The sequence below is a fragment of the Fusarium sambucinum genome, chromosome I (assembly GCF_050947815.1).
Source record: "Fusarium sambucinum isolate potato_lamoka chromosome I, whole genome shotgun sequence".
Lineage (NCBI taxonomy): Eukaryota > Fungi > Ascomycota > Sordariomycetes > Hypocreales > Nectriaceae > Fusarium > Fusarium sambucinum.
Genome location: NC_139294.1, coordinates 6,316,884 through 6,340,574, shown reverse-complemented (window position 1 = coordinate 6,340,574; position 23,691 = coordinate 6,316,884). Strand labels below are relative to the sequence as shown.

General features: G+C 49.0%; 10 protein-coding genes across 10 annotated transcripts; 3 read left to right on the top strand and 7 right to left on the bottom strand.

The window, feature by feature from the left end:
- Positions 1 to 37: 37 nt before the first annotated feature.
- On the bottom strand, positions 38 to 2,024 carry FSST1_004755 (signal recognition particle subunit SRP72; the record flags this gene model as incomplete). The annotated part of the gene is made up of 2 exons (XM_083230961.1): positions 38 to 1,232; positions 1,285 to 2,024. 2 exons carry the CDS (start codon positions 2,022 to 2,024, stop codon positions 38 to 40), a joined length of 1,935 nt encoding a protein of 644 aa, XP_083088185.1.
- Positions 2,025 to 2,582: 558 nt separating this feature from the next.
- On the bottom strand, positions 2,583 to 3,468 carry FSST1_004754 (uncharacterized protein; the record flags this gene model as incomplete). The annotated part of the gene is made up of 2 exons (XM_083230960.1): positions 2,583 to 3,196; positions 3,258 to 3,468. The coding sequence occupies 2 exons, from the start codon at positions 3,466 to 3,468 to the stop codon at positions 2,583 to 2,585; spliced, it is 825 nt and encodes a 274-aa protein (XP_083088184.1).
- A 1,955-nt stretch (positions 3,469 to 5,423) lies between these two features.
- Positions 5,424 to 6,641, top strand: FSST1_004753 (uncharacterized protein; the record flags this gene model as incomplete). The annotated part of the gene is made up of 1 exon (XM_083230959.1): positions 5,424 to 6,641. The coding sequence occupies one exon, from the start codon at positions 5,424 to 5,426 to the stop codon at positions 6,639 to 6,641; it is 1,218 nt and encodes a 405-aa protein (XP_083088183.1).
- A 1,325-nt stretch (positions 6,642 to 7,966) lies between these two features.
- On the top strand, positions 7,967 to 9,236 carry FSST1_004752 (NCBP3 domain-containing protein; the record flags this gene model as incomplete). The annotated part of the gene is made up of 2 exons (XM_083230958.1): positions 7,967 to 8,050; positions 8,106 to 9,236. 2 exons carry the CDS (start codon positions 7,967 to 7,969, stop codon positions 9,234 to 9,236), a joined length of 1,215 nt encoding a protein of 404 aa, XP_083088182.1.
- Positions 9,237 to 9,463: 227 nt separating this feature from the next.
- Positions 9,464 to 10,266, bottom strand: FSST1_004751 (FAD-dependent oxidoreductase; the record flags this gene model as incomplete). Its single annotated transcript, XM_083230957.1, has 2 exons — positions 9,464 to 10,144; positions 10,213 to 10,266. 2 exons carry the CDS (start codon positions 10,264 to 10,266, stop codon positions 9,464 to 9,466), a joined length of 735 nt encoding a protein of 244 aa, XP_083088181.1.
- A 607-nt stretch (positions 10,267 to 10,873) lies between these two features.
- FSST1_004750 (AP-1 complex subunit gamma) lies at positions 10,874 to 13,579 on the bottom strand (the record flags this gene model as incomplete). The annotated part of the gene is made up of 5 exons (XM_083230955.1): positions 10,874 to 10,960; positions 11,013 to 13,083; positions 13,136 to 13,324; positions 13,376 to 13,499; positions 13,570 to 13,579. The coding sequence occupies 5 exons, from the start codon at positions 13,577 to 13,579 to the stop codon at positions 10,874 to 10,876; spliced, it is 2,481 nt and encodes an 826-aa protein (XP_083088180.1).
- A 570-nt stretch (positions 13,580 to 14,149) lies between these two features.
- FSST1_004749 (glycoside hydrolase family 47 protein) lies at positions 14,150 to 16,036 on the bottom strand (the record flags this gene model as incomplete). The annotated part of the gene is made up of 2 exons (XM_083230954.1): positions 14,150 to 15,290; positions 15,342 to 16,036. 2 exons carry the CDS (start codon positions 16,034 to 16,036, stop codon positions 14,150 to 14,152), a joined length of 1,836 nt encoding a protein of 611 aa, XP_083088179.1.
- A 1,641-nt stretch (positions 16,037 to 17,677) lies between these two features.
- On the bottom strand, positions 17,678 to 18,660 carry FSST1_004748 (calmodulin; the record flags this gene model as incomplete). Its single annotated transcript, XM_083230953.1, has 6 exons — positions 17,678 to 17,712; positions 17,778 to 17,990; positions 18,045 to 18,170; positions 18,326 to 18,341; positions 18,406 to 18,462; positions 18,658 to 18,660. The coding sequence occupies 6 exons, from the start codon at positions 18,658 to 18,660 to the stop codon at positions 17,678 to 17,680; spliced, it is 450 nt and encodes a 149-aa protein (XP_083088178.1).
- Positions 18,661 to 19,376: 716 nt separating this feature from the next.
- FSST1_004747 (t-SNARE syntaxin TLG2) lies at positions 19,377 to 20,538 on the top strand (the record flags this gene model as incomplete). The annotated part of the gene is made up of 3 exons (XM_083230952.1): positions 19,377 to 19,399; positions 19,477 to 20,024; positions 20,075 to 20,538. The coding sequence occupies 3 exons, from the start codon at positions 19,377 to 19,379 to the stop codon at positions 20,536 to 20,538; spliced, it is 1,035 nt and encodes a 344-aa protein (XP_083088177.1).
- Positions 20,539 to 20,760: 222 nt separating this feature from the next.
- FSST1_004746 (uncharacterized protein) lies at positions 20,761 to 23,322 on the bottom strand (the record flags this gene model as incomplete). Its single annotated transcript, XM_083230951.1, has 1 exon — positions 20,761 to 23,322. One exon carries the CDS (start codon positions 23,320 to 23,322, stop codon positions 20,761 to 20,763), a length of 2,562 nt encoding a protein of 853 aa, XP_083088176.1.
- Between the last annotated feature and the right edge of the window lie 369 nt (positions 23,323 to 23,691).

The window sequence follows — 23,691 nt, the reverse complement described above, 5'->3', positions numbered from 1 at the left end:
ATGGATATATATGCAGTACGTTGTCGTACTAGAGTATCTATTTCTTGCCCTTCTTCTTCTTCTTGGATGGTGGAGGTGCCTTCTCTACCTTGACGCCTCCTCCACCTACAAGCTCCAAAGTCTCCTCCTCCTTTACCATACCACCTTGTGTGGACTCTCCAGCCTTCTTCTTTCCCTTCTTTCCCTTGGGACGGTACGAGCTCCGGTCGCGCAATGGCAACCAGCGCTCAGGGTCAGGTTTGCTGCCCTCGACGTAGTTCTTGGGCAGGCGAATCTTTCTGCGCCGCTTTTGTGTCTTTCCTTCATTTCCTGAGGGTGCTGCTCGCTTGAGAGTTGAGGATCCGGTCTTGCCAGTTGGAACGGCCACACCCGCGCTTAGGAGTGATGCGATATCGATGCCTTCGATGAGCGAATCGACGGGAGGGAGGCTCTGAAGGTGTTTCTCGACGCGAGAAGGTTCTGAAGTGGCCAAAGCTGCAACGAGGCCGGCTGTGGCAATATCCGAGCCCTTCTGCTCGTCGATTAGCTTCTGGAATGAAGCGCCAGCAAGTTGCAAGTCCTTGTCGTTGGATGACTTCATTAGCTCAATGCCAGCCTCCTCTAGAAGAGAGCTGGCCGGGCTCGCCTGCCGGAACTGCCAATGTGTCGCAGCCTTGACGAGTTCGGCCTTTGCTGATGACTCTCGACCCTGTACGCGCAGAAGAGTCACGGCCAGGGCAACTAGGCCTGGGCTAAACCGGGCGTTCAGTGCTTCTACATTTTCGGCCTTTTCGAGTCGCTGAAGGAAAGACTCGAGAATCGATAATGCTGAACCGACGTGGCCGTCATTAAGCTGTATTTGTATGATAGTCAGGGCAAGACCAATGTCGTGTGGTCTCTTCTGAGCCAAACCCTGAAGGTTCTTAAGGAGTTGCTTTCCTGTGGTTCCTTGCGAGCTCGCGGCAGCGTTAAGAACAGATAGAATGCCGAGGTTGGCGGAGGTTGTGGGGTGCTGTGCTTCAGCAAGAAGAGCCTCTGTACGTCGCTTGACTCCATCGCGTTTCAGGACTTGCAGGTCAACGGTCAGCCTGTTTCGTTGCAGGATTTCAGACTGATGCTGAAAGAGCTTTGCGTGGGTTTTCCTGGCTGTCAGAGTAGAAAACCTTCGCTCAACAAGATAGGGGTTCTCGGACTTGGGCTCCAGAGCTACCATGTTGTTGCCAAGTATGATTGCCAGGTCAGGATCTTCCTCCCTATTACAAGATTGTTAGCTTCGCGCGCACGATACGCAGTTACAGAACATACTTGGTGCTGGATAATGAGTTGTAGAGGTCGAGGGCCTCCTTCAGTTTGCCCAGCTTGGCAAAGACATATGCTTGTTGTGCGAGGATAGGTCGCATCTCGGCTTGCTTGTCCTCTTCGGCAAGATCGTCAGAGGCATCGCACAGTCTACTGGCCCGCTGCAGCAGATCAGCAGCAGTTTCGAGAGACCCATTGGCAATATGCGCGCAGGCAGCGTTGTAGCACAATTCGAACCCATCAGAGTCTTGAACCAAAATCCTATCAGTGACAGAGTACCCGAGCCAACTAGACTGGGAAAGTGCAGCTCGTAGATTAATGCTGATGTCGTTCTCCTCGTCGGCAGGGTCGGTATCAAGGAGGCGACTGTAGATGTTGCATGCCTCGTCAAATCGCTCAGCACGGTACGCAACTTGTGCAGCGATGTGCTGCAAACTTCTTTTCTTCTCTAGGCCTGCGGCTTGGAGGACTGAGGTGGCCTCATCAAGCTTTCCTGTTTTGTAGAGTGCATATGCATGTTCGAGGTAAATTCGTGAGTGAAGAGTAGGGGAACCGTCGGCAATGGCGCGCAGAGCATCTTCAAAGCGATCAAGCTTCAACAGGGCGACAACTCGAGTATGTTGGCTGTCTGTATCGTTCCTGTTTGCCTTGAGTGCAGCGTTGGCGGCCTTGAGGACCTCGTCGTGGTCGTGGATGGAGGACTGGCGCAACAAGGCGCTGAGAGCGGCGGCATGATCCTGAGGCATGATGGCGATATTATGTTATGAGGGAAAATGCATGCCCGATCGAAAGGGATCTGGGACGGGGTCGGGACAAGCCCAGAGAATTGATGCGGATGGTTGTTGCCGTCGGGGGTTGAGCGATGTGATGACCTGTCGTGTGTCTGTTCGGTCGTGGTGATGCTGGCGGGGCATTTTTGGATAGCGGGGCACAGTAATTCATCCAATTCGAAGCTGTTCTGTGCCTCGAGAACGTGACCCACTTTGAAGAAGGAGTTCCATGGGGAAGTCGACTAGCAAGCAGTACAGTAGACTACCTAGGTAACTTCTTGTATAGCATTTCGAGATATAAAGTATTCAGTTTACTACTAAAAGTGAAACTGTCTATTTGCCTATTAAAAGTCAAGGTCTTGGTTACTTGTATGGAAGTGTGCACTCTATACATCATATCTTATCAACGACTAGGTGCATAACTACACCAAGGTGGTAGACTAATTAGTTTGGAATTAAGACTTATTAACTAACCATCCTACACTCATCGACAGCTTATCTACCCACATGGTATATAAATGGAAAATGCAAGAATTACATATCATCATCCGTCGATCGTGAACGTCTGAAAGGATTCCACCACCTTTTCCGAGTCTGGTCAACTTCGTTATGGTACGTGTACAACGGATATGCAGCCATGTTCCCATAGCCCTCAACTGGCCTTTGCTTTGAGAGGCGTCGCCTGATCTCTCCCAACTTTGTGGAATCCGATGACATGGTCAATATTGAGACTCTGTTGTGAGGAGCTGACTTGTCTGGTGAGCGTCGACCTTTGGAGCTTCGCTGTCGATGTCGACTTCGGCTGACGGATGATTGTTGTTGGCGACTCGAATGTCTCTTGCGCTCCTTGGTATCGCTCCTTGGTCGGCTTTCTGGCAGTTTCTGTGATTTATTCCTAGCTTTATGGTCGTGCCGATGCGATCTTTGTCGTCCCCTACTCACGACGCTATTTTGAGTGATGGTGCTTCTAGATCCTACTCTGCTCGACAAGTCATTCATGGTACGAACTGCTTCTATACTGGATCCATTCGAAAGGGCTAATAGAGACTCATATCTGACCGGCTGTCGCTTTCCATCATGTGAGACGATGTTGGTAAGCGTGGTGGTGAGTTTCTTGACAATTCGTCTTAACGCCGATCGAGCAGGGGCTAGAGCATGGTTTAGATTCGGGCCCAATATAATTTCACATCATATAAAGAAAAGACTCACCATCGCCTTTTTCAAAACGAGAGCCATCTTTGGAAAGCCGCGAAGCATATACTCGACGGACTCGTCTTCGGTCAGATCGAAGTGAGGCACTCAATGTTGAGTGAGTATCACTCAAAGCCCCATCATCGTGGTTCCGGGTACCCTTTAAGAGGGACAAACACTTTGTGTAAGTATCCAGAAGCGAAGTGACTGCAGTTCCGAAATTGCCCATGGTGCTGTGCTGTTCACTAGGTAAGGTAGATAGATGGTTGTTTAAAAGTGCAGCTCTAGCGGGACTAAAACTGTTGACACAATACCTCAGCACGTGGACGTAGAAATTGTCCGTATTATCCACCTTGAATATACGAATGTATGTAATGGCTGCAACCTACTCACCTACCTTTGTCCAGACTCTCATGCGTTTACTAATTAATTCCTACAGAGTTGAGCTGCCGCCGGCATCTATCTAAATCCCTTCTTTCCCTACGGATACTGAAGATCCATGTCAAATCAAATTCAAAAACCAAGATTGCGCAATAAAGCCTATATGCAGAGAACCACTTATCAGTCACAACGCATCAACGGGCAACTTACTCGCATTGCATGTATTCACCATCGGTGCCGATAAGGCGTATTCTACATGCATATATGTTTGGACCAACAGCAGAGGCGATCTTGAGTCAAGATACAAAGGGCATGCATTTCGACCATCCACTTGACCCTCAAGAATGGTATCTGACAGGTGATAGTGACGGGATTGTCCTCAGGTCCCGGGACGCTACGGAACAGGGGCCCGCCAGACCGTCCGCATATACTATTAGTACAACGGGTGCGGGAGGAGCCATAAAAGTTTGATTTTTTGTCAATCAAATCTGGTGGCAGACTTGGCGTCCCCAAAGGCCCAAAGGGTGTGGGGGTGGACCATCCAGAGACCGTCTGCTAATCAGTTCAAGGACCGGCTATTGTCTTGTCCCTTGCTCTTTGCCCCTTCACTCAATCAAGACTGCGATTCCGACCACGGATCACAGCACAAGCCCTGCTTGCTTGATATCTAAGTGTACACCACCTTTTGCGCCCGTTACAGATCGCGTGGCAGCCCCCAACTGTCCCTCCACCATGATAATCAAGTCCCCTTGATATTCGATGCTTGAGGCTTCAGGAACCAAAAGATGAGGAACCAATAGGACGGAAACAAGAGGAGCCCGCGGCACGTCTGTCCAAAAGCATGTGTTTCTTGAATCTCAAAGAGAACGAGGGAAAATAATCAGTCACCCACTTGTACGGAAGTGGATGCGTCGCGCCATGCCAGGATTGCTTGACTATTCTGCATTCATCCCCTGAACCCGTGGGTTTGTTTGCTTTTATCCTCTCGGTGTTACTGATTGTGCTGTAAGTACCTGGTTTAATAGGTACTATCGGCTGTAAGATCTGTGGCAGGGTACATTCAGTACGTACTGGCCTTCTGTCCCCCCACTCTCTGGCTTCGCTCTGTTGTGTCAGGGCCATGCGGGTCTCAGCGTGGGAGTTGTGATGCCGTCAGTTGGCCTGCGGGCGCAGTCGGTTTAAGATTCGTGGGTTAGGTTGCGTTGATGGGATGGGTGTTGATGGCGACAGCGAGAGCGGATGATAACGTCGCGAATGGGTACCCCGTTAGCAAATATACAGTACGGTATCGGCTGCTTGGCCGGCTATTGTGTGCTGCTACTTTCTTCATCTATATCACCCTGTTGATCAGGTACGTGCAAGTCTCTTCCAACACAACACAATTGGCCCGCATCACGCAACTCAATATCCCTGGGGCTCAAATTTCGACAGTGATCGCCCTGCTTTGCTTTTATCATTAGAGCCGCCCGCCTTTTTCTCCTACTTGTTTATTTTCTTGCATATCTCATATTTGGCTCCCACTGCCACCGACATTTCCATGGACGACTCATATCAGTCTCGATCTCTCTCTTCAATACCGTTCTTGGTTTGGCAAACTTAATGTCACCCTCTCCCTCCCCTTCACCCCCACCGGCCTCAACGCCGCAGACTGAAGAGTCTCAACTTCCAAAAGGACAATGCCGCTACATTCTCATGATACCTGAGCTCAAGGGCCAGAGGTGCGGTTGTATGGGGTTTGACCACAACAAATCATTGCCTGGCGCTACCTGTAACTGTGGCCATCTATCCTGCTACCACATCACCATGGCCGATGCGCCAACGCCCAACACGAATAAGTCCGAAATCGACATAGTCAAGCAGCAAATACAAATCCTGGAAGAGAGGTTGCATCTGGATGACCGTGGTCGAATTCCTCACATCATTAACCGCATCAGCGCACTGGAGGAATCGGTGGAAAAGAACAAAGAAGAGACCGACATCGAACTCAAGAGCTCATACCGTAATGCGGCTTCCGCATGGGCACTCGTTGCCCAGTTACAACAACAAATGAAAAAAATGGAGCATGTCTTGGAATCACAGTCGGAACAAATGGCAAGGACGACAAGAGAAGTGGAAGATTTGCGTAATCGCCAACTGGAGCTGCTAGACAGTGACGAAGTTTTAGAGGAGCGCATCGAAAAGCTGGAAAGTGCAGAACCTCTATCGCCAACCCGAGAATGTGGCCCGGCCAGTGCCCCTTTGAACCTACTGCACATCTTGCCCGTGACCACTATGGCCTCAGAGAGGTCGTTGGATTCATCACATGTCCCGCCAACTACTCAACCTACAGCCGTTGAAATTCCAAGATCGTGGACAGTGCACGTATCTCTTATGCCGTCCAAGGACACACCATTTCCATTTGAAAAAGACACGACCTCATATAAACGGTGCCTTTCTCGCGGGCTCCACCGTATGTTGGCAGTGGAGGGCAACGATGCCCAGTCATTTACAGATGCTGTATCGCGGGCATTCGAACCCCTGCTTAAAGGGAGACCCTGGGTGCCACTGCAAGCAAAGCTTTGCGACGCCGAACGCTTGCAGGGTCTGCCCATGCTACGATTGCTGGAGCCCAGGCTTCTCCAAGGCAACTACGACCAAGCTTTTCTCAAACAACACTGCGCCGTATTGGATGCTGGAGGCAGGATTGACTCTCTTTATATCGCAATGGAACATGATTCACTGTCATGGAATTTTCTGAGGCGGTCACCTGTCTACATGTACGGGTTGGAGTCGGCTTGGACGCATGATACTGTGCTCGACAAAAAAGACGAGCAAGATGCTTCAAAGGATCATATGGGGGATGAAGGTGATGAATCACCGCCTGCAGGCAATATCGTTAGGGCACTGACTGGCCTCAAGCGTAGAATGTCCGACATCTCGTGTTCATCACTCGATGACACTGATTTGGCCGTGATCAAGATACCGCGAACATGCAAAAGTTCGCCATTGGAGATACGACGTGGAGTAGAGACTGCACGATAGAGTAACAAGAGACGGACGCAGAGCACTACGGGAACCAAGGATCTGAAGATCTGGCCTGACATATGAGCAAAACTTGATGAAAACGACTTCTTTTCGGGCATACATAAAATGGGCGTTGGACTGACTATTCGCTTGGGAAATGATACCTCGGGCACAGCACTGGCCCATTCTTTAAAAACAAGGCGCCTGCCATTTTCGGTCTGCTTGAAATAGAGTATCAGGATTAGAAGATAGAGAAAGATTCATTATACACAAGTTGCATACAGATAACCGAGGAACACAATCAGCAGGCAGCCATTGATATTGGGGGATAAGGAATATAAGGCTCGCCCCTACCGCGTTCAATTGGTTTGCATGTGATGATGGATGAATGCAATGTCTTAAGCTTCGTACCACACTGCATTGGACACAAAGATAAGCATGTCCCTTGATCCATGTACTTGTACGACAGGACTTGTTGCACTTTGTCGGCTGCATACTGCATCGGCTGAGCTATAGTGAACAAAATGACTTACTAGGACTCTTGGCGTAACGAATCGACTGCAAACTTATATACCTACCCGAGTAAGCATAAAGGTTGAACCTTTCCAAGGTCCTCAAGAACAATGGCTTACAACTATGGGTTTGTTCAACACCAACATGTAACTGAATTTACGAGGACTTGACATAGCACTTGCTGTATGAGAATACTGATATACTTAGACTATAGAGAATAAATGGAGGCATAAATCTCATAAGCTGTCAAGGATATTTATGTAGGTAGGTAGGTAGGGAGTCGGGATATTTTGTATGTTGTCTTATGGATGGTGAGGACTGGCATCCCCGTGTGTTGCCGTTTTGGGAAAGTGCGCTAAAGTTGTGGCTTTAGTGCATCTGGCATCTACGGATAGGTCCCGTGAATCACTGCAATCTACCTTTACTTTGAGTTATAGGGAAAAATGTTAAATTTCCAAAGACTGCTAAGGTACTCATAATTGAGTACCTGCCTCTATAAAAAGACTTAACATGATTATCTAGGCTTTGCATCTTACACTTACTACGGTAACAAACCCATTCTTCCCTCGAGGGACATGCAGACTTAGTGGCGGAGCGGCCGGCCACTTAAGCTCCGACCAGTCCATACAGCGCTAGAGAGCATCAACCGCAATCCGACTTTCACTCTTACTTTCAACATTCTCACTCTTATTCTTCTCCCAAAGTTTCACGAACTTTCTTACGATTTGCTCCTTGCACCTTTGCTTCTACTTTGCTACTATTTACAAAAAGAAAACTTCAATCTGACACTCACTCGCTGCTCACACCTATCGACAACTCCGACACCAACCATGGATCTCGACATTGAAATGGACGATGCCGTCGACACGGTCCAGGACCTACCCGTTCCTGATCTCGGTCGCGATGATATTCTCGTAAGGCATAAATAATAACTACCATACTGCGATCCCGAATTGACCTCCTTTTCAGCAGCCCGATGAGCTTGAAGAGCCTGGCGAGGTGGCCGAAGACGAGCCTGTGACAGACGATTCCAAGACCCTCGTTCCAACCAAAATTCACATCAACGGTGTCGACTCTCTACACACAAATGACATCAAGGCTTACGTCAAGTCTCACTTTGGCGACGTTGAAAGAGTCGAATGGATCGATGATTCCTCCGCCAACCTTCTCTTCCCATCCGAACCCACAGCACGCGATGCCATTGTTGCACTAAGCTCTGTCCCAGTAGCAGATGCTACAGCCCTAGCTGTAGGCGAAACACTACCCGCGAAGCCTTTCGAGTCGAGGCCAGAAATCTCCCTCCAGGTGCGATTTGCTGTCTCGAGTGATAAGAAAGAAGCAGGCGCTGCCTTACGGAGTCGCTACTACCTCCTTCATCCCGAGCACGACCCCGAAGAACGACGACGAAAGAATAACGACAATCGGTCGAGATACAGGGAACGCGATGGTGGATACCGTGGAGACGGTGGCCGAAGACGACGCGCTTCAGATGACGACGTTGAGACATTTGAGGCCAGCATGTACGACGATGCGCCCCGCCCAGCACGAAGAAGACGTGACTCCGACATAGAGGAAAGACCACGTTCATATGCCCGCGAGAACCAAGGCAAGGAGCTCTTCGTTGGTCGCAGGAAACAGCGCGATCGATCTGCGTCTCCCAGACGCGACGGTGACAGCGACGATCTGATGAGCGAAAAAGCAAGCTCGTCGAGAAACAGATCGAGGGCTCGCGATCTTAGGGATCGCATATCAAGCGGAAACAAACCCAAGGAACTATTCCCTACCAAGAAGTCAATCAAGCAGTTTGGAGGAGGAAATCTTGATACCCTAGAGCAGGCTATAGGATCAGCCCGCCTCAAGGATGAGGATCGCCCCAAGATTGTGTCTGTGCCTGGCGCACGAGGAGACAGCAGCTCGTTCAATATCCGCGGCATGGCGAATCAACGAGGAGACGGAGATGGGTTTACGATCAAAGGTGCGGCAGGAGCAAATGCGCGAGAACTATTCCCTACCAAGTTGGGTGGAAACAATGCTGGAAAGGAACTATTTGGTGGTGGAAGATCAAAGCAACGCCAGAAGGCCGAGGATCTCTTCTCTTGAACTCAAGGATAATCTTGAACATGGCTTATACCACAGAAACGCAGACTGGACCAATCATTTATCTAGAAATCGCAATGGATTTGGGTGTGTGGTGAACAGATATAGTTTTAGAGCGATACCACAGCGCAGTAAATATACATTATAGTACACTAGAGATAGCCTGAGTTGAGCAAGTCAGACTGTTGACAATATCAAATACGGCAGACTTGATGATCTTCATCGTGAGCCTACCACCACTTCTCTAACATGACCCTCTTCTTGTCCATTCCGTCATCTCTCATCAACCCATCCACGATCTCATCTGTCATCTCTGCCGGCCCACATACATACACGATAGACTCATTCTCCTGTCCAGCAGTGGCTTCTTTCACATCGTGAATAGTGAACCTCCTTTTCGCGATGTCGAACCCGCTCTCATAATCACACTTGCCATATCCACCAGTTCCGAAGACTTTTAGATCGCCACTGATTTTGTTATCTTCAAACCACGTTCTGATCCTTTCCAGGAAGAGAACACCCGTCAATCCCTGCGCAGGTACCTTACTGGAATAGAGAACCCTCACATCAAGTTGGTAATTCCCCTCTGCTATACAACCCATCATGCTGGCAAAGGGGTTGATACCTACGCCCCCCGCCACGAACACCACACGGCGTATCTTGTCAAGAGGTACCTCAGCTGGGGGAAAGATAAAACTGCCCCCTACGCGTACTTGCAGCTTAGATCCCAGAATCTCAGACGGCGGCTGCCAGAGCCATGCTGCAGGAGGGTTACCCGGGGATTCTTGAACTGCTAATTCGAAGTAAGGAGAATCAGGTCTCATCGCAGCTTTGGGCGAAGAAGTAATGGTGAAGCCGCCGGGTTTTGGATTATTAGGTACATATGTATCCAACCACTGACCGGCTGAGAACTACTCATAAATCTTTAGCATATTACTTATTGTAGACTTTAGATTATTGTGATAGCAAGAGTGGCTACGTACATTGACTGGCCCTGATTCAAGCTGTAGGCGAAACAGCCGAATTCGCTCATTGACCTGGTCTATACGGCTCAGTCTTACATTTAGAAGACTCTAACAGAAACAGATCAGCTAAAACCCTTGCTTAACAACACAAAGAGATAAACCTCATCTCGTGGTTCTTGGGCCGTCCTTTCTAAATGGCCGGTTCGTTGGATTGACATTGTTCTGGTGAGTAGATTTATTGGCTTGATAACGACAAGTTTTGGTCTTTGACCCAAAAAGGAGACACAATTGTTCAGTGGTCCAAGTCTCGTATACATAGCACCGCTGGCTATGGCAGTTACTGAGTATATCCGTGGAAGATGAAGTTGCAACATCAGTTTGTCATAGTGGGGTTGACAAGTCGTGGATATGTAGACTAAATGCATCATTAAGCTGAGTCAGGCAACATTGTGAAGGAATTCATTATATAAACACCACTGGGTCTTGCAAAAGTTGCTACACGTTTGAAACGAGTATAGTATTGAAAGAATTTTGTTGCAAGAAGCAATGCTTAAACATCCGTTTTGGAATTCTATCTTCAAGTCCAGCCCCCATAGTCCACGATCGCGGGTTACATTACTATCTCTAAGGCATGGCCTGCCCTATTTGACTCATAAATTTGTCAAGCAGGTGCATCTAGGATGACTCTGTCCAGTTGACTTGATCCATAACCTGTCCAGCAGTTGGGTGTGTGTATCCAATTCTCAGACGTAGACGCAGAGGCTACAGAAATTGTTAGTGCATATCATTTGTGTAGGACAAAAAGATTACTTACTCCCTTGCAGCCGGATACTCGCATCATCTGAGAGGCTTCAGCTCCAGGTCCGAGGTCTGATGAAGAGATGCTCAGCAGCTGCAGCCTTTGAGACTTGGGAACGGCAGCTTGCAAAGACACATTGGACAATGTTGCGGAACCAGACGTGTTGATAAACTTGGCAGTGGCTTGGATCATGCCCTCGGCGTTGCGCTGAATCTGATACGTCACATTAAGATCGTTGGCATTGTAGCAAGGGATTCCAGCAGGTGCCTGTGGCGCTTGAGGTTGAGGCGCTGAGGAGATGGGCGACATAAGGTCGAGGTTTGACGAGGGAGGGGCGGGAGATGCTGTGGAAGATACAGGAGCAGATCCGAACAGATCCATAATGTTTGACATGCCGGACTGGGGAGGCGGCGAAGATGCGGATGGCGGTGGGGAAGAGGTGCCGCCTAAGATGTCGGCGAGAAGGTCAGTGTTGGTTGTCGAGGGTGCCATCGGCGTAGCAGCAGGTGCGTCCATAATGTCAAGAAGGTCTTGTTCTGTCGGCTTGATGACTCTTGACTTCCTGTTGGAGGCCTTCTTCTTGGTAGGTGCAGATCCAAGCACACGGGACTCTTCCTTGATTTGAGGGATGGGCATCTTCTCGAGCACACCACGTCGAACCTGATCAAAGCTGAAGAGATTACCGTATTCAACTACTCGCTGCTGAATCTCAATATCAAGACTGGTCTGGTGGTACTGTAGGATTCGTCGAATCTTCTCAATCTGAGCCGGGTCAGTGAAGCGGGTTGTCAGCTTCATCAGCGCCGTCACGATGTACTCCGTGGAAACCTGGGTGGCATATGCACTGTTTAGAATGAGAGAAAAAAGGTCAACGACCTCGTGCTCCTTAACCTCCTGCACAAGCTCTTCCTCCTCGTACTGCCCACCCTTTAGCAGAGTATCAGCATATTCGCCAATACACCAGGCACCAGCTTGTGTTAGACTCTCCTGGGTGATGTCCTTCTTGAGATTAATGTATAGTTTCTGCACAGCATATGTCTGCAGTTCGGGAGTGGTGGCGACTAGTCGGACAAATGATGAAAGAATTTGCTCCTTTACGTAGTTACCCGCTAGGGACAAAACACGAAGCATCGTGTCAAAGTGCCATCGCTTGTTGGGCGCAAACTTATCAGCAGCAATGCCAATCTGACTGGTCATTGTTGGCTTGAACTCATTATCTGCAACTTCCAAGAAGGCCAAAAGCTCACGGATCAAAACCCGGACGTTGCCTTCGTTGATCAGTGTAAAGCTCAGGTCCAGGGCTCGGCGTCGGATACTAATATCAGGGTCTCGCAAACATTCCAAGATGGTGTTTCGATGTCTTTGAACCGCATTGGGCTCAATGGCGACAACCTTGATCAAAGTGTTGAGAGCAACATATCGAATGTTGTTGTCGCGGTTGGTGAGGAACTTGCCTAGAATATTGACACCAAGGACTCTCAAGCCAGAGTCGGCCTCAATGTCGAGAATTGTGCGCACAGCTTCGTACAGGATTGAGTTACCAACATTCTTAGATGATTCGGTGTTTGTAGCAACCTGTGCCAAAATATCGTTGATCTGCTCACTGGTCTCGGCGTCACCCACAGCCAGAACTCTCAGCAAGTGTAGAATCTTAACCTGCAAGAAAGGATCGGTAATGCCAGTAACATCGTGTTCGGGTGCGTAGCCGGAAGTTGCGAGTCCTTTCAAGGTTCTGACAAGTCCAGGGACGAACGATCGGAACTTTTCGACAATCCCTTCTTCTCCACCCTCCTCCTCGTCTGCCTCGCAAAGGCTCGTCACCAAGGTAAGACCGCACAGCAAAACGCCGTGGTTTCTGTCGGACAGGAGCTGTGTTGCCTTTTCGATGAAGTGTTCTTGAAGATCCGGAACCTTGCGGCATATGCGCATGGCGCAGAGGGCCGCCTTTCTTCGAATATAGGGGTTGGCGGTAGCGACAAGAGTTTCGATTTCGGGGAAGAGATCTCGTGACATCTCAATCGAGGCGATGTTTCCTAGTGTGCAGAGCGCAAGACCGACAACATATTGGTTGGAATGTCCAAGGTCACTAGACTTGAGTAAGCACCCAGTTATTCCGAGGGACGGTAGAAGCCGCATACTTCTTGAGCGAGTTGGTTACCAGTGTTAGGACTTCTTGATTCTCATCCAGTAGCAAACTTGTAGCCAGGTGTCCCAGACGTTTATCGGCGAATCGAGGGGAAGCCAGGAGTTTCAGGCATTCGATCTGACCAAAATGGGTTCGCTCTCCGAGTGTAAAGAGATAGAGTAGTTTGGCGACATTGTTACGACTAACACAGTATCAGTACATCTAGTTGTTTACTGACACCTTCGAAACTAACCGAATGTTAGGATCATGGCTCTCTTCTCGAAAGCTGGCGCGGATTGCAGCGCTCTCCTTCTGAATAACAGCACGCTCATCGGCAATCGTCTTGGCCGCACGCACGTTCCGAATAAATTGCTTAACTGTGCAAAGAAAATGTAAAGGTAAGCCTTTAAAATATAATATCGTGGGAAGAGGTCGTCGGTGGCGTACGGGAACTCATCTTGGGAGGACAGACCCAGCTGTTGGGCCGTCTTGTCGATGCTTATCCAGGGGTTATGAGGGAGACGTGGGAGTTTCGTCGAAGCTCGATCAGCTCCAGTAAAGAGCAATGAACGAGGTAGTAGATCGCTTTATGTGAGGCGTAAGGCGAAGAGGTGGATTGGAGAGTTTGATCGGAGCCCGTTCAGGCAGCTGTATAAGGAGAAACTAAGTTGCGCCGTCACAGGTCAGTCTTGGTGACGGTGTGCTGTCTGTATCTGTAGTGCTTGCTGCTTGCGTTGCGGCGGACACCTTTCAGACGTGGGGCACAGACTCCACGCCCGCCGAATTGGAACTCCTTGGCAGTACGTACTTGGTCTACCTTAGTCATCAGGATATTTATGTCAGAAGGAGTCGTCAAGGAATAATCATTTTCTTCTTAAAAAGCTTAATAGTATTAAAATATCTGTAAAAACTGTAATGATCTATTCATGCACGCATAAGGTATTAACTATAAGAATACACACAGAGTGTCTCGTACAACGTTGAAGCTCTCCCCCCATAACATAGGTAGCCTACTCTCCCACAGCCCTTATTTTACATCAGGACGACTCAGAGGATGTGCCTCAGTGTTGAACACCCATTCATCAAGGCTGATGACATCAAAATCGCTGAAAATGAGATAAAAGTACTTGAGCGTTTCGGCCAACCAAAAGCTCTCCATGCTGTCCATCTTGGTAGGCTCCGCTTTCGTAACATCGTCGATTGCCGAAGCTGCGATCTCGGTTCTCGTCACCTTCTCAATTGTTTCGAACATGGTCCATGCCTTCTCCAACCACTGCGCGTCGCCAGTGGTTCGGTACATGACAAAGATGGACTCGATAGCCTCTGGCCTCAAGATATATCGGGGGTCGCTCACATCAATCATACCTTCTGGGAGATTGTGCTTTTTCACGACATCCTGGACGGTAGGCATCTTCCATTCAGGCCCCCTCATCGGCGGAGCCTTAAAGTCAGGGGCATGCTGCTCTTCGATAGCCTTGAGCCACCGCTCCTCACTCCAGGTACAATCACCTGTCTCCTTGACATCGACACTGCCGCACGAGATGAAGTTGAATACCTCGGGTCCAAGACCAGTCTTGGTGGCCTGATAAGCCCATATGCAACCGTCCGTAAGTTGGGTGGCAATATCTAGGTCAGCCGGACGGTTAAATATCTTGCTAGCCATTGCCATCATGCCACCGGCGAAGCAAGTGAGATGCTGGCCTCGGGCTACAGAGGTATACTTGGGTTGTTCTCCTGGCAGATCCGTTACCTGGTAGTCGCCAGAAATAATGATGGGTTTGTCTGAGGGTGTCATTGCTCTCTTGAAAAGGTGCTTAATGGCGACAGGAATGAAATTCTCGTACAGCCGACGAGGCTGGTCCAGTTGACCACCAAGAAGAAGGTACCACTTGGGAAGATATTCATACAATGAATCAGACATACCACCAAGGGTGAATTCTGAGCCAGCATGGAACGCTGGCGTGTAAGCATCAACAACCACCGGCCACATGCCAGGGAGACGAGTGTTGAGTTGCGTAGACTCAAACTGATCCCCGAGCCTCTTGACAGCGTCGTAGTACTTCATGTTACCGGTTATTTGAGACAGTTTGGTAAGTTCCAAACTCATAGAGCCCAGCTCAGAGACAAGAGTCTCGCGCGAGGCGGACTGGGACTGGCCGTAAGCAACTCTGAGGATGTGTTAGCAAGTAGACAATACTCGTCAGTTCACAAAAACTTACTTTTTCCATTCCAATCGAGTAACTGGCATATGGTTGGGTGTGTCAAAGGCAACCATGAGAAGATCTCCAAGCTCGATAGCCTTTTTGAGCAGAATAGAATGAGCTCTTCCGCTCAACTCGTATGCTGACAAGAAACCACCAAGATAGCGAATAGTGGTCTCGAAAATGTTGATAGTGGTCATGGAACTTCTGGTGAAGTCAATGCCATCCGCAGCGGCGACGGCTATGGTAAACTCGTCCTTCATGTCCATAATCCAGAGCGTATCAAGGGCATCGACCAGTGTTGCAGCCCAACCACCAAAAGGATCCTTGGACTTGCCGGTCAATGGGGTCACTTCATCATGCATCCATGCGTAATTGGAATACCCGCTCCAGCTGTGTTCGAAGCTCTTCTTGACGGCAGCAAGACGTGCCAGTCGCGTTTCCTTTGCGGCAGCGCTCTCAACTGGCGTATTAGCTTGAATCTTGGGTACCTTGACACCTCCTTTGATTTCAGGTAACACGGCCAGTTTATCTTGGGGAATTGGATATTTAGGTAGTCTTCGCGTCCAAGCACTGGCGCCTTTTCCAGCAAGAGGATCACCCTTGCCGAACAATGTGAAAGTTGAGTCCGTACTTGACCAGTACCAAAAGCCAAAGATCCAGATGAGGACGACACCAATCCAGAGACGGCCTCGGCGTAAGGGACCCGCCATTGTGTAGCGTAGACTGGGGGTGAGCGACACGAAGTCACGGTGTTAAATACAGTAATGGACAAGTCGACACTTCACATTTCAGGCCCAAGATGGGTGGAAGAGTGATTGAAGTCCAAGACGTTGATGTGCTGCTTGCTTTGTTGGGTCTTGGCCTCCAGAAAAGTCGGCGATGTGTCTCGACTCAAGGGGGGAGGACCACGCCTCATACAAGTCAGATGCCAGACTAGCTACTGCAGATAGGTAGTGAAAAGCGACTGAAGCTGAGTAACGGTGCTTCAGATTACACAAATACGTCCCCTTGTATTGGAAGAAGGGAAAGAAATTTGAAGGTAGATTGGGATGATGAGGGGCGATTGCATTTCATACCCTCGACTAGACCAGCGCAACTACTAAGGGTAAATTAATGACTGTCTTGTCTCGTATAGCCTGTGGCTGAGGGTTGTCGGCTCTATCCAGTTGGGAATGGGACATTGGATGGATGGAAATTGCGGCGGGCGGCCAACTAACACGTGAAGGAATGAATGCGCCGTACCCATACCGCAACATGACAGGGTCCAGTCGCCCTTGCTTGGCATTGACGATGCTTACTTTTCGAATTGCAGTAACCATACCGAGGTACACAGGTCCAACATGTACTTGACAGGCTTTACGAGAGCCAATTAGATAGATGCTTGGCCAAGTATTGTACTTGGTTACCAGAAAGCGACCAGGTGCTCGTTTCACAGGTAGTCAGTCATTCTCTTGTTGACGATAATCCTCCTGGACCCTTGAGGATACCCGCAAATCCTACGAGGTCCCTCCCTTGAATCCATAATTAGGTACAGAGTACAGAGTAGTCTAGGCGATGGATCAAAGGTAAGCTGGCATGGCCTAGGTGGCCAGGTCCAGCTCAACATCCAATCTAGTCCACTACCTTAGTAGTCCTAAGCTTCGGAGCTGTGTTCCATCGATACTAGACTAGTTGGGGCCACTAAGATTCGACCTTTCCTCGGGTCGACTCCCTTCCATTTATCAACATTGAATACCCCTGGATTTGCACGACCTAGGGCTGCTAGGGAAGCAAGTAGAATGCATGCTATCTGCAAATGCTATACTAATATCGCCACATATTTTATACTCTACATCGTTCAACGGGCTTCATTCCTTCAATGGTGAGGCGTGCACCAGCCCAGGTGGGCTGTAGGGCTGATTACAGGCAGCCTCGTAGGCTACCTACTCCTTACATGGCACCCTCGCTCAACCATGAAATTGGTTGAAACGGTACATGGCTTTGACCGCCTACTCATTGCCCCTCACCGAAATCGCGTGGTTACGCCTACAAATCAATCATGAAAACAATCAAGAGTTTTACTATTTCACCAATAGAAGCACCGAGGTCAAATGGAAAATTTCTCTGTTGCTAGAAGCCATGCAGGTAGAAATTCATGGCATAATAACCGTGCATCGAGCCACTACACTTCATAACTTTCAGCCCAACAAGTCCAAGATGCTCTCCGTATCGCTTGCAGTTTTGCCCACTAAGTAAACAAGATCCGACCCACTCCTCGTTATGCCATACATATTCGTCGCTCATCGACTGGCGAGAGCATAAGGACGGCAAGGCCGAGGAATCGGTCGACGAGGTATCCGAATATTAATCTCTTATTTTTGCATCATAAGCTGGACGAACTCGTTGTCTATTCAAATGGTCAGTAACAGTGCACATATGGCATTTCTATTGTCCAGTCCGTAAGCAACTCACAGTCGATTCGGCCATCACCGTCCTGGTCAGCCTCCCGGATCATCTCATCAACCTCATCATCGGTGAGCTTCTCACCAATGGAGGTCATGACATGTCGGAGTTCGGCAGCGGAAATGAAGCCGTTGTTGTCACGGTCGAAAACCTTGAAAGCCTCGCGGATCTCCTCCTCGGAGTCGGTGTCCTTCATCTTGCGCGCCATCATGGTAAGGAACTCTTTTCTCCAATGTCAGTCTTATCACTCTGTAATCAGCTTAAGAAATGACGCACCAGGGAAGTCGATGGTGCCGTTGTTGTCAGCGTCGACCTCGTTGATCATATCCTGAAGCTCAGACTCGGAGGGGTTCTGGCCGAGAGAGCGCATGACGGTTCCAAGCTCCTTGGTGGTGATTTGACCTGTAGTGAATGTTTAGCCCATGTTTTATCGGTTACGTGAGCCCCAAATAATGCGGATGCGATCGTGTATATTCATTCGAGACTTTGTTGGTATGAATTTGACAATCGCATTCGACCAGTGAGGGCATGTCGCGAAAGGGGGCAGCATTGCTCACCATCGCCATCCTTGTCCTGTACAACGAGATTAGCAACAGCTTCAACCAAACGAATGGCACAAGGAAGGGAGTTAACTTACAAACAGGGAGAAGGCCTCCTTGAACTCGGAGACTTGCTCTTCGGTAAGTGAGTCGGCCTATGTTAACAAACTCGTCAGCCCAAGTTCTCAAGACAAAACATCGCCAAAACCATCAGATACGATAAAGCCCCTCTCCCAGCTGGCCGCGGGGTCAATGCTCTTTGGCGATAGCGCCATGCAAAGGGAGTAAGGCGGTAAAGTAAGAGATGATAGTTGCCAGGCTCGACCAAGTGGAAAGAGTGTCCAACTTACCATGTTTGCTGTGTATGGTAGTTGAAGTAGATAGTAAAAAGGTGGATGTCGATCGCACGAGAAGGAAGAAGATGACTTGGATAAGTTCTGAGGTCGCGGGGTCTCAAGCCAAGAATGTCGGACCTTTTCGTTTGGTTGGAGCTTTCGTGGGGAGAACCAGAGGTCAGGGGGAAATCGGTACCTAAGGCAGGAAATGACACTGATAAAGGGGAACAATGCACTGTGTTTTCTTTGCTTAGGCGGTCTGTAGTCCTGCGATTAGTGGTTGGAGCTAGCTATAGGGGCTTTGCACACTGTGCGGCTCCATCCCGAGGGCGTTTCAGGCGGGCACTTTGTTCACTGCAAGCTCCCGTCGTCCTGTTCCACGGATCCAATCCGCTGATGTGAGCCAGTGGAGGAGGTACTTGCCGCGAACCTAAAGGGAGGAAACTGGACTCGTTGACCCCTGCAACTTACTCTGACCAACGGGTCTGTGAGTGGGCTTTCCGCTGTCCAGTCTCGTAATGCTCCCTCCCAGCCGAAGCCAGCTATCTGGAAACCAACAGCCAGCCCCAACCCGCATCGCATCGCATCGTCCCAACTAATCGCGATCCTCTCACTCATGACGACAATATCTTCACCTATCGTCCCATGACGTTCTACTCTGCGACTCTGATTTCTTAGGCTCTCACTCCATTGCTTGTCTTGACAATAGATTCGATCTCTCTATTGCGTCCGCCATGTGGCGAGACCGCACCAACCTGTACGACACCCATCCATTAGTAGTCACTTCACCTCAGCATATCGCAACATTGAGCTGACATATATTTAAAAACAAAGATACATCTCCTATCGGCAGTCTTACGCGCACCATCCCACCCAGCGAAGACCATATGGGCCCGGCGCCTCTGCTTCTGGTTCCCTTGCCGACGACTATATCAGTAGCTATCCAAATGATGACCGCCGTGGCCTTCTCTCCAACGGGGCCTTTGAGGATGATGGCGATGCTGTAATTGAAATGGATGTGCTGCCCCCAAGATGGGCTCAGTTTTCGGACGAGATTACCGATTTGCTCGCCGACATTGCGACAAAGGGCCAACGCTTGGAGAAGCTGCATCAGAAACATGTTCTACCAGGTTTTAATGATGAGGAGGCAAAGAAGGCCGAGGAGGCGCAAATAGAGAAGCTTACCCAGGACATCACCAAAGGCTTTCATGCTTGTCATCGTTGCATACAAAAGATTGAGCAGATGGTACGCGAGTCTCAACATGCTGGCACAGTTACAAGGGCAGAAGAGACCATGGCCAAGAACATTCAGACTTCGCTGGCCTCGCGGGTCCAAGATGCAAGCGCTAGCTTCAGAAAGAAGCAGAGCGCATACTTGAAAAGTTAGTTTCCTCCCAGCTACCGACAAACACGTTCTAACTTGTATTCGCAGAGCTTCGTGGAATGGGCGGGTTTGGCGCTCTAAGTCCCGGCGAGAGATCTAGCACTCCTCAACCAGGCTCGTATCTTGACCCATCTCTCCAAGAATCAGATGCCGACCGATCGTTTTCGCAATCAACCCTTCAAGCAACCCAACAGCAGAGAGTACTTCATTCCAATGATGCGGCTATTGCTCAACGAGAGCGCGAGATCGAGGACATCGCCCAAGGCATTATCGAACTATCTGATCTCTTCCGCGATCTTCAGAACATGGTCATTGACCAGGGTACGATGCTCGACCGTATTGATTACAACGTTGAGCGCATGAATACGGACGTCAAGGCCGCCGATAAGGAGCTGGTGGTTGCGTCAGGCTACCAAAAGAGGACGACCAAACGAAAGATTATTCTCCTCCTCATTCTTATCATATTTGGCATGATCATTTTGCTGGTGATCAAGCCCAAGAAACATGGGTAGAAGGCGTTTGAGCATCAAAAAATTCTTGGGAATACCTGTTGTCTCCTTAGAGCTTTCTAATATGAGCACGGAGATAGCTTCTATTATAAGCATGTACCAATACAATGTAAGGCAGGTCATGAAGGGACATGCTGGTGATGTGTTTGGAGTCACGGCTTTTTGTTTATTTTGATACTACATTAGGTAGAGTTTTTTTCATTATGGTAATTCGTAGATGGTCCGTCACCTGGTTTCGTTTTTATCATAACTCTTTTCGAAAAGCTTAGGAAAGCTCTTCCACAACTTTGGCTTTATGTTCTCCAACTCCAACGACAGATGTTTCTCGCTGGGCAGAATTGCTGAGCCCCAAGCCTTTTCCACCAACTGCTTGATATTCGCGGACGACAGCTCCCTGTCATCTCTCGCCCTTGCTCTCGCCCTCCCTGGTATATGTGCCACCGCAAGCCGCTGCATAACCGCACTTCGCACAACTTGTTGATCGATGTAGACGCCCTTTTGCCTCAACAGGGCCAAAAGACGGACGCCGCATGCTAAGTCGTAGTCTGTGACTCCTCCAGGCTTGATCCTCGCAAGGGAAAGCTGGACTGGCTCTTGTTTCAGGGTCTTGTCGAAGCCCCATCGAATGATGGCACGTTGTAGGTTAACATCAAAAATCTTTTGTATGGGATGTTGTCTGTTGGTAAAGGGCAAGTCGGCCGGTATGCAAAAAGTATACTTAGGATCGTTGACTTTTCTCGAGAGGTCGTCAGAATTGGTGGCCGGTCCTGATTTGGTCGCAATTGCGTTCGGTTCCTCTTCGGTCATGCCTATTTCAGCTCTCCAAAACTCTTCTCTAAAGTGGCTTATCTTCTTTTTGCCGTCCGGGAACGAGTGATACTCGACCCATCCCCCAGTGCCACTAGATGTCTTGGGTTTCGAATTAGGTTTGGACGGCACGTCGCACCGGTGCACTGGAATCAGCCCTCCAAGATCTGAGTTATACAGTTCACATATCTCATGACTGAGCTCTTCAAGCTCATTGAAGCGTCCCAGACGTCCAAGGTTATACAGCAAGATTTGCCAGTATTTAATGGGAATAGCAACCCCATGCCGTGCTACTCGCAGAGATAAATGGATAGCTCTATCAAGCTGGGGATCCTGTTGATAGCCATGGAGTTTCTGTTTGCTGGTTTTTGGGTGATACCAAACACCGTCAAACACACGACTGAGAAGTACCTCTGAGTTCTTCTGTTCTATACTGACACTCAGGTTGTCCATCTTGTCAAAAACGCTCCTCACTTTTGCTAGTCCTTGCGTTGATAGGGCAGCCCGGAGATTCTTATTAAGCTCCTCAGAGAGAGTCTTTTCTTTTCTTGGTGTTGGTTTAGCGATCAGAGCCTCGACCTCTTGGAGTAATCGCTCCCGCCTCCAATCCTGTTGTTTGGCAGAAGCAGCAAGCAGCAGCACTCTGGTCTCAGAATTGTCGAATTCGTCTGGATGTATATCGCAGTGCAATAATTCTCTGAGCAGCTCGTCCTCTCCTCTTTCAGCAAACGATATAATAGCCTGGCAATAAACTGTTGAGGAAATGTCAACTCCCAGTTCCCGAAACTGTGCCAAACGATCATTGACCCCTTGGACATCATATTCTCGTAAAGCAACTGACTGCAATGATTGCGGGCCAATTGCCCGAAGTCCAAGTTTATGCATGAGATTGATTGCAAACTCGGACGAAGTCCAGGAGCTGGCGAACCACCGGGCTGTAAACTTATCGCTGAACATACCCTTGTGCTGACTGGATTGGGTGTCATCGTTTGGTTCTGATGCAGCAGCATCGTCATCAACACTGGTATCTCGGTCAAGTACTGCTGACTCCTCTTTGGTGAGTTGCACTTTGGGAAAGTACCGGGTCAAAAAGTCAAGGAATGGCATAGACTTTTGCGACACAGCATGGTCGTTAAACAAAATGAAACGTTTTCTCCAAGCGCGGGCTGCATTTGACTGTCCAGAATCGAAGAGAGCTGGCACGACATAGTCATACAGCCTGCGATAAGGGTTAAAGACGTAAATTCTGGTCAATGTGCTCTGAACGACAGGGGAGAAGTCGATAGCAAAACTTGCCAGGAAGGCACCAAAACTGTTCAAATCTGGACGGAAAGTAGGCATGAGTTTCAAATGCCAACGAAATGCGGCTTGGCAGTCGGTCTGGGCCATATAGAAATGAACCACTTTCAGGTATAATTCAGGCCATTCAAAATGGTGTGTTCTTTGAAGCTCCTGAGCAAATGCAAAAAGCTCTTCCATCCGGTCAGCATGTATCAGTGCTGCCCTCAAGATGCTATCGCGTAGAAATTCGGCTCGAGGTTCCGCCACAAGATGCACATTGCCTTCGTCCCGGAGCTGTTTAAAGACATCCCAAGCTCCCCGATCTCCATGACCATGACGAATCGTTACAATACGGCGCTCCAAGGAGGAAATTTCGTCTGAAACGGTTTGCTGACTAGACGGATGTACTTCTTCAGCTCTATTCAGGCGAATACCCAAAGGAATAGGCGATTTAGTCGTCCATCGCCGGTTTGAACTATTATGTTGTGCTACTCTTCGCTTCGAAAATGTTGACCCAGGACTGTCATGTTTAGCCGTATGTGCATCTCCTATGTATGAATATATGCATCTATTGTTGCTGTATAGATTCGTGACTGAAAGATTCGATATCGCACGCCGAAGTCGATTCTGTGCAATTATACGGATGTATCGAGCATGGGGGCATTGTTGAGCTCGAAATATTATAAGTGGTCGATGCATGGCTGGGTAAATTCACCAGCTTCGGCTGGAATTGTATCATCGCATCGGTTCGTGTCGAAGAAGTTGTGCAGGAAACATCAGGAATACCGAAAACTGAGGTTTAAAGGTATTGTCCAAAGCCAAATCATATCTCAAATCTTCGGACCATTTTTTATTCGATGTCATAAAGTGCTCCATCACTTACAGAGGAGCTGGGGGTTCGCGCCTGCACGTGCCTACTGACCAACAGGAACATTGAGAGCTGTGCTGAGTCATCGTCACAATCGGCTCCAATCAAGTTATGGCCTCATTTCTTTACCCGAACTTCGACATTCTCCGTCACCAATTCAACCACCCCACACGAAACCAACCATCGGAGCCTCCCAGAAC